General features: G+C 58.1%; 1 protein-coding gene across 1 annotated transcript; it reads right to left on the reverse strand.

The window, feature by feature from the left end:
* Positions 1–3,680: 3,680 nt before the first annotated feature.
* MNX1 (motor neuron and pancreas homeobox 1) lies at positions 3,681–8,620 on the reverse strand (the record flags this gene model as incomplete). The annotated part of the gene is made up of 3 exons (XM_034650100.1): positions 3,681–4,557; positions 5,179–5,339; positions 8,356–8,620. Coding segments are annotated over 3 exons (789 nt in total), but the record flags the coding sequence as incomplete, so codon positions are not given.

Raw genomic sequence — 8,620 nt, forward strand, 5'->3', positions numbered from 1 at the left:
TGCGAGGCGCGGCGGGGCCACTCCCCCTGAGCGCCCTCCCGGCCTGGCCCGCCCGGGGACCCTGGGCTGGAGCGAGGGGCGCAGGGAAGCCGGCAGGGCTGAGTTAACCACAAACCCGGGAGGTGCTCCATGGCACCCGCCTGGAGCTGGGGCCTGGCGCTCAACAGCGCAGCCTCGGACCCGCCGACGCCCTCCTGCTCTGGTCCAGGGCCCCCCTCCTGTGCCTTCCCTGCGATTTGGCTTTTCTACTGCAAGTCTGCCCTATCTTTAAGGAAGGGAGGGGGTGGAGGGAGGGAGGGGGTGGAGGAGGAGAGGAGGGAAGGCAGGCCTGTCTCTGTTTTAACCATCTTAAGTGTCAGTACAGTACTGTTAACTGTGGTTGGGCACAAGATCTCTAGAATCTTTTCATTTCCCAAAACTAAAACTCTGTACCCATTGAAAAGCCCCCTGCCCCTTCCCTCCCAGGCCCTGACAACCGCCCTCCTACTTTCTAAGAGTTTGACTTATATTCCGCTTGTGAGTTATGCAATATTCATCTTTTTGCAACTGGCTTATTTCATGGAGTGTAAGGTGCTCAAGGTCCCTCCGTGTGGTGGCAGGTGGCAGGATTTCCTTCTTCTCAAAGGCTGAATAATATTCCATTGTGTGGATATATTCCATTTTCTTTTCTCTATTCCACTGTGGACACTTCACGTTGCTTCCACCTCCTGGTTATTGTGAATATTGCTGCTGCGAGCATGGGTGTGCAAATTCCTCTTCCAGATTCTGTTTTCAATCCGCTTGGATATACAACTAGAAGTAGGATTGCTGGGTCATATGGTAGTTCTACGGGTTTTGTTCTGTTTTGTTTGTTTTTGAGGAAACTCCACCCTGTTTTCCACAGCGGCTGCACTATTTTACATTCTTCCCAGCTGTGCACAAGGTTCCAATTTCTCCATGTCCTCGCCAACACTTGCTATTCTCTGTTTTCGTTTTTTGTAATAGTCAACGTGAGGGGTGTGAGGTGGTACTCATTGTGGTTTTGGTCTGCAGTTGCCTGGTGATGGGTGAGGTTGGGCACCCTTTCATGTGCTTGTGGACCATTTGTATGTTCACTTCAGACAAATCTCTATTCAAGCCCTTTGCCTATTTTTAAATCCGATTCGTATTTTTGTTGTGGAGTTGTATGAGTTCTTTGCATTTTGGAATATTAACCCCTTATCAGATATATGATTTACAAATCTCTTCTCCTGGGTTGCCTTTTCATTCTGTTGACTGTTTCTTTTGCTGTGCGAAAGTTTTCAAGTTTGATGTAATCCCATTTGTCTGTTTTTGCTTTTGGTGTCATAGAAAGTCCTTTAAGCTGATCTTACCAAGCTGACTTCCCTCTGGGGCTGGGTTGTGGAAGGCCCACCTCAGAAGGAACAGACCCACTTCCTCTAGGTTCTAGTCATTTCTGCGCTTCTCAGACTCTGCCTGTTAAAGCTCCTGTAGGGGCCTGGGACCCTGGGCCACAGCTCTCCCAGGACTGGACAAGAGACCTGTGGGCTGTCACCTGGAAGATACGTGTAGATTGGTTTCTTTGTCACGAAAAGGGCTTAATCCATATCTTTTTGTACATGCTGGAGATGCTCGCTGGGGCAGGTGCCCCTTTTCCGAGAACGAAGGACGACCTCCCACTAGGGTGAAGAGAGCCATGCTCAGGATCCGGCCTTCGGTAGGCAGGGGGTCAGGCTGGGCTTCCCAGAGGAGCCCGGTCCACTCCGGTGGGGGCCTCGCTGGGAACCCAGCCCCCGGGCTGCCTCGACCCGGCGCCTGCGGGGTCTGCATGGCGCCCTCTCCGTCTGTGGAAAGCGGGGAGGCCCGCGCGACAGCCCTGGGGAGCGTGGGCTTGTGTCCCCGTGGGCTCGGGCTGCGAGGACCTGACTCCAGGTCGTGGAAACAGGGTCCTGGGGGGGTCCGCAGAGCCTCTCACCCCCCTCGCACGGTCAGCGGGGTGGGCGGCGCGCCCCGCGAGGCGGGCGGAGCAGGGCCTGGCGGCCGTTCATTAGGCGGAATGAATTGTTCGCCGTGCCCAGAGTGGGTGAGGATGAGCCAGTGATTATATTTAAATTTGCTATAATTGATTTGGGGAAGAGCTACTGTGACAAGAACGAATTGATCATTAAATTTATTAGCGAGATAAATTCCGCCGCGATTAGGCAGCTGGCTGCAGACGCCGGGGCGCGGGCGGTCGGGCCTTCCCGCCGCCAAGTCCCCGCACCAAGGCCGGGCGTGCTCTGCGGGCTGCGGCGGGTCAGGACGCACGTCCGCCTTCGGGGCTGCGCTTCCCCGCGCCCGGGGCGAGCGGGCCGCTCCCGACGGGCTGACGGGTCTGTCCCGTGGGGAGAGGCCCCCCACGGCCCGGCCCCGCCGCCGCCCGGCTGCCGAGCAGGGGGCCGGCCCGGGCCGAAGCCCCCGGGAGAGATCGCTTCAGGCTCAGCTGCGCCCACGCGCTAGAAATCACCGCGCCGTAGACGCGGATCGCCAAGGTTCGGTTTTGCTTCTAACCCCGAAGGACATCTGTCTGCCTCTCCTCGCCCTCCGCAGCCCCTCTAAAGCTCCCGGCCGCTGTCTCGGGCCTCGGCTTTCCCACCCGTTGCAAGCCCCGGCCCGGCCCCCCGCAGCACCTTTGGACCCCGAGGTGGCCGAGGCCCGCGCCCTGCCGACTGCTGCTCCCGCCGGCCTCGGCTGACGTTGCATTTTATGGAACGAGCCCGGGTGATAATGAGCTGCCGAGAGGATATGGATCTCGCCCGGGCCCGAGGAGAGGAGCGGCCCCGCCGGCCCGCGGCGAACACCCCAATGAAACGCCTGGCCCTGCTGAACTTATTCATCAGCTGGGAGGACGGCGGGGAGGAGGCGCGGGGGCTGGGGAGGCCAGGGGAGAAGCCGACGGACGGAGGAGGGCCCGACGGAGGGAGCAAGAAGCCGCGCGCCCCGGCCGCCTGTTTCCTCCCGGCTCACGAGGCGCCGCGGACCGTCGCGGGGGGAAGGGCAGCGGCGGGCGTGCAGGTGGAGCGGGGCATGTGTGCCGCACATGGCGGCGGCCGGCTGGGCAGGTGACTGATGGCGCGCGCTGCAGGGCTTATTAACCCGGAGCCCTGGCAGCCCCGGCGCGAAGCGATCCGGTCGCCCGCTGCTGTCCTTGCGGACATTTGCACAGATCTCAGGAACACGGCTCCTGGCCAGAGCTAGAAAGGTCCTGCGGGGGGGGGGGGGGGCAGCCCGAGGTTACTCGGGGCAATCCGGACCGCAGACGCCAGAAAAATCATCTCGTCGTTTTAAAGCTTATTTTCTGAAACATTCAAATAGTGTGTTTCCACTCCTGGAGCGCCAGGGAAGCAAAATCCTCCAGGAAATGAAAAAATGAACACTCGGAATCCAAAATTAGCTCCTGAGATTCACGCCTTCGGACGCGCGCTGACACCTGGTCTCAGGTATTTCTACCAACATTTCACACCTAGGACGCCCCAGGCGGGAATCAAGTTCCCCGCCCAGGGCACAGTGGAGGAGAGGAAGTGTTCCAGACACCTGTGTGCAATTCTGATTTGCACCTCTTGCTGTCAATTGCGGAATACTCCTCCCCCCCATCATTTCAACAAAAATAGTAAAGCGTGCTTTCATAACTCACTCCCCAAAGATCTGCACTCTCATCCAGTAAAAAACCAATTTATTTTACATTCCATCATGGGCGATGGGAGAAGCTAAATAATAATTTAGCATGCATAAGTAGACGCTTCTTTATATATATATATATATATATAAATACAATATACAAAAATAAAGACAGTACGGTTCTGAGATTTCCAGCAGTTTGAATGATCATGACATAAAGTTCCCCCTAAGATAGGTAAGCACAAAACATTTTCCCTTTTTCAATACTCAGCAGAATGGCGATTCCGGAGAAGGTTTCAAGTTTTCCAGGTCGTCCAACACTGTAGGTTCCTGCCTTCTCCATTCAGGAATACGGGAGTCGGAGGCTCCCCCTGGTTGTGGTCAGCTCTTCTCACAAACGCCACCCCCCAACACTAACCAAAATTAAATAAAAAAGAACAGGAGTCCAAGTTTGAACCCGCTGGGCCACCCTCTAGAGAGCAGCCCACACACGCAGCCCCAGACAGCGGCCTGGTTCACAGGCCTGCGGGGCTGCTGGCTGCCCGAGGGGTGGGGGCCCTACTGGGGCGGGGGCTGATGCCCGGGGCCCCCGGGCCGTGGAGGTGGCGAGTCGGCCTCGGAGGAGCAGTCGGAGGAGATGGCGTGTGTGCTGGCGCCGTTGCTGTAGGGGAAGTGGTCCTCGTCCTCGTCGTCCTCGTCCTCCTCGGGGTCACTGTCCCTCAAGTCCCGCAGGCGGCGTCCGCTGCCTTTGTCCCCGACTGCAGGCGGCCCCAGCAGCTCCTCCTCTCCCTTGTCATCCGTGCTGCCCCCTTTGCTCGCGCCCCCGCCCCCCTTCTGCTTCTCGGCCTCCTGTGCCGCCTGCTCCTTGGCCTTTTTGCTGCGTTTCCACTTCATCCGCCGGTTCTGGAACCAGATCTTCACCTGAGAGCACGGGAGGGTGTGAGAGAGCGGCCACCTCCATCCCCACCGTTTGTCTCTCTGGAGGCCCCGGGCTCCTGCACCTGCACCCCCTGGGGCCTCGCCTCCCTCACGCTGCCCAGGGGTGGGCTTCAGAGTAGGGGGCACAGAAGCTCCAGGAGGAAGGAGCTCCCCACCCCCAGGCATCAGCAAACCCAGCAGTGGGGCTGGGGGATTCCAAGGAAGCTCAGAGTAGGACCTCCACTGCTGGGTTTTTTAGGGGTGCTCTCCCACTGCCCATGGAGGGCCAGAGCAGCTAGCGTCCATATCTGTAAATCTCTAGATGCTCCCTCTCTTTCTGGAATAAAATTTCTCAAATGTGGCCTGGGGACCATTGCTTCAGAATGCAGGAGTGGGTGGAAGTGTCCTTAAAATGCAGATTTCTGGGTCTCACCTCGGCCTACTGAACCAGCGGGGGTATATGAACCCCAGCGGGGCAAATGCGAACTCAGCTCTCCCCCGGAGTAAGTCATAAAGGCTCTGCTCCAGGTGCTCGGGACAGCAGAGGGCCCAGAGTGCTGAGCTGAGAGCGTCCCCTAGGAGGCCAGCCTGGGTGGAGGTGGTGTGGGGGGAGGGGCGGTGTACCTGGGTCTCCGTGAGCATTAGCGATGTGGCCACCTCGAAGCGCTTGGGCCGCGACAGGTACTTGTTGAGCTTGAACTGGTGCTCCAGCTCCAGCAGCTGCTGGCTGGTGAAGGCTGTGCGGGGCCGGCGGCACTTCCCCAGGAGGTTGGACTGCGCCTGGGCTGGGGACAGAGAGAGGCATGAGGCCCAAGGCCATCCTCCGACCCCCCCAGTGCCACCTGGCGAGGCTGCCACCTGGCTCACCACCCTGCTGTGACTTCCTTCAATGTCAGCGCCCTCTCCCCAAGGGACCTGGTGACAAGAGGAGGCCCCGGAGCCCAGGACCCGGATGCCAGGTGGAGCCGTACGGGTTTGGGTTTAATGGGACTCAGGTTTTTTGTTTTGTTTTGTTTTGTTTTTGACTCAGGGTCTGTGTGTTCTGATTAAAGAGAGACTATCACCCAGGGCAGCCCTGTCCATCTGGGGGGAGGCCCGTGTAGAAGTTGTTGACAGGCAAGACACTGAGGCCAGAGAGGCAAAGCTCCTCTCCACTCCTCTCCCAGCCTCCCCCAACTCAGCCGAGCAGAGCCCACAGGTCTCAGGAATTACCAGTGCCACTTCCCTTAGCCAGCACGAACCAGTTCAGGATTCCCAGCACCACCTCCTCAACTACAAAAGGAGGAGAAGTAGGGCAAAGGCAAAGAGAGCTGGAAAGTNAGAGAGGGAGGGAGGAAGGAAGGGAGAGAGGGAGGGAGGAAGGAAGGGAGAGAGGGAGGGAGGAAGGAAGGGAGAGAGGGAGGAAGGAAGGAAGGAAGGGAAGGAAAGAAGGGAAGAAGGACCACATCTTGGGCCCAAACATGTGAATTCATCACACTCCCCACTGAAAATTCTTCTTGACAGCCCTGACCCCAGGGTGCGGAGAGGCAAAGCCCAGGGAGACTGGAAGCCTTTCCAGGGCAGTTCTCATTTCACAAATTGAAGGCTGAGGCAAAGGGGGGATCGGGCTTTCTGAACGTTCAAGGAGGTCCTTTGGCTGTATTTACATAATTTCACACGGTTACATCACAGAGAATTTTATTACCTCAAAACGAGACTTCCCTTGATTTCCCAGGAGCCTGACAAGTGTTGGACAATAAACGAAAGGGAAGAAAAGAGGCCAGCCCAGCGGCTGAGTTCAGGCCCCCGGGGTGGGCAATTTGCTTTACGGGAAGGCCCACGCCCCCAGCTTTAGTTAAATGAGGCCCCAATTCCCAACTTGACAATACATTAGAACTTTAATTAAAACACTGGCTCCAAAGGGACCATTTGGGAAATGCCATCCAACAGCAAAGACAACCAATTAAAGGAAACCAAACAGGTTTTCCAGCAACCAGAGGAGGGACTCTCAGAACGCATTCCGGCATCCTGGCCTGTTTGTTATCGCCCTTTAGGATTTCTTACTCAGATTTCTTTTCTAAACTTAAAGCTGGCTGGTTTTAAGTCTGCTACCTCTAGGTCAAGATTAGGAATCAGGGATGGGCGGAAGGGATGTGACTTTCACCAATTTTCTGAGTGACCTTGAGCACCACGCAGGCCCAGGAAAGCACGGGGTGGGGGGGGCAGGGAACCCAGTGCCCAGGGGAGGTCTGTGTGGAGACCACCAACCCCCTCAGTGGGAGACTAAGCATCCCAGGCTCTGGGACATGCAGATCATAAAGGAATATCCGTGGGTGGCTTTCCATCAGAAGGGGTTTGTGGGCTCTGCTCGGCAGCCAGGCCCAGGAAGGGTGCCCTGGGTCTGGCTGACCTGGGATAGGCAGGTTCAGATATGTCCGAAGCTCCAGCTCCAAACTGAAAGGTGAGTTCCAGCTTTGCCTGCAGGGGATCAGAAGGGGCTGACTTCGACCTGGACGGGCTGGGTGGCCATTAGGGTCTTCTGGGAGCTAAGCTGGAGAAAGCCTGGGGTGGCTAGGGGCACACAGTCCACAGGCTGGGATTTTCTCACCCGGCTGTGAATTCTCCAGCTCTCAGGTCCCTACTTTTCTCTGTTTAGTCACAACCATGGCTTCTAGCAGAGGAATCTGAATTCTCCCAAGTGTTTATTTTTGTTTTCTTTTCTGCTTTTTCCCCTCCTATGTCTGCATCTCCCCAGTCTAAACACATCCACTCAGAAGGAAACAATGGGGTCTCTTTGTTTGGGCGTTCTGCAGCTGAAAGCATAAAGTCTCGTGCATCAGCCTCTGCGTGGAGCCCGGGTGGGGCGAGCAGAGGGGAGATCCAGACTCCCCAGAGTGTCAGCCCAGTGTGCCTGCCCAATAGGCCAGAAAAGTCGAGTGGGCTCACGTCTCCGAGGCGTACCACCTGCGCGGTGAGCACGCTGCCCACAGCCCAGCAGCTCTCAGGCTGGGGTGGCCAGTGCTCCCTCGCTCCTATCTTGGGGAGGGGTTCACTCTGTGTCCGGTGCCTCCAATTCTGGGGGCAGGCACCTGCTACTTACAGTCCACATGTTGGGGTTCATGAAAGAGGCACATCTCTCCTTCTGGAGAAGGGCACCACTGCTCTGTTCAGGTCAGGCCACCTGCCTTCTGGGCATCACACCCTGGACCTAGCGCCCTTACAGAGGCAGGCAGAACCCCCCTCCCCAGCAAAGGGTCAGAGGGTATAGCCAGGGACTGGCCTTGCGGCCCTGGCCTCCTGAAGCCCATTTCTTGTTCTCTGCTCCTGAATCTCTCCTCCTGGGAGGGACTGGGTGTCTCTCCAGAACGCATAACGCGGCACCTAAGTCAAGTTCGTTTCCCTGGAGATAAGCCCCCAGTTTAGGTGGCCTCGATCCCCAGGCCAGCCTAACTTGGGCGCTCTTTGGCTCGCCTACCCCCACCACTTCCTTCTCCTCTAGCCTGTCGGTTAATCATTAGATTTTAGTCTCACACCTCCAGCGGCCCCTTCCCGTTAGGAGAGGAAGAGAAAGCAGGGCCCGCGCGTGGCCATTTTAATAATTCGCTGCCGATCCCACAGCGTGCAGTCCACATAAGTCTTCGCGGGCCCCGGGCGGAGCCCAAGCGGCTTCGCGGCGCTTCCACCGCGCTCTCAGAGCAGAGAGCAAGGAGAAGGAGGTGCCGGTGGAGGAGGATGCGCGGGAAAACGTGTGCCAGGACTTCCTCTCCCCCATTTCTTTCTTCCTTCCTTCCTCCCCAGGCCCGGGGGCCGCGCGGTACTCACAGTTAAAGTCGGGCATCTTGGGCAGGATCATGCCCGCGGTGGACGCACGCAGCCACTGGTCCAGCTGGAAGGTGCCGGCGCCCAGCTTGATGGGGTCGGCGGGGTGCGCAGGGTGCGCGCCCTGCACCTGCGGGTAGGAGTAGGAGAGCGCCGGGTGCTGGCCGGCCAGCGCGGCCGCCGCCGCCGCCGCGGAGTAGCCGTAGACCGGGTGGCCGTAGAGCGCCGCCTGCGCGGGGAGGCCCGCGCCGCCCTGCGCGCCCCCGGG

The sequence above is a fragment of the Ailuropoda melanoleuca genome, chromosome 1 (assembly GCF_002007445.2).
Source record: "Ailuropoda melanoleuca isolate Jingjing chromosome 1, ASM200744v2, whole genome shotgun sequence".
Taxonomy (NCBI): domain Eukaryota; kingdom Metazoa; phylum Chordata; class Mammalia; order Carnivora; family Ursidae; genus Ailuropoda; species Ailuropoda melanoleuca.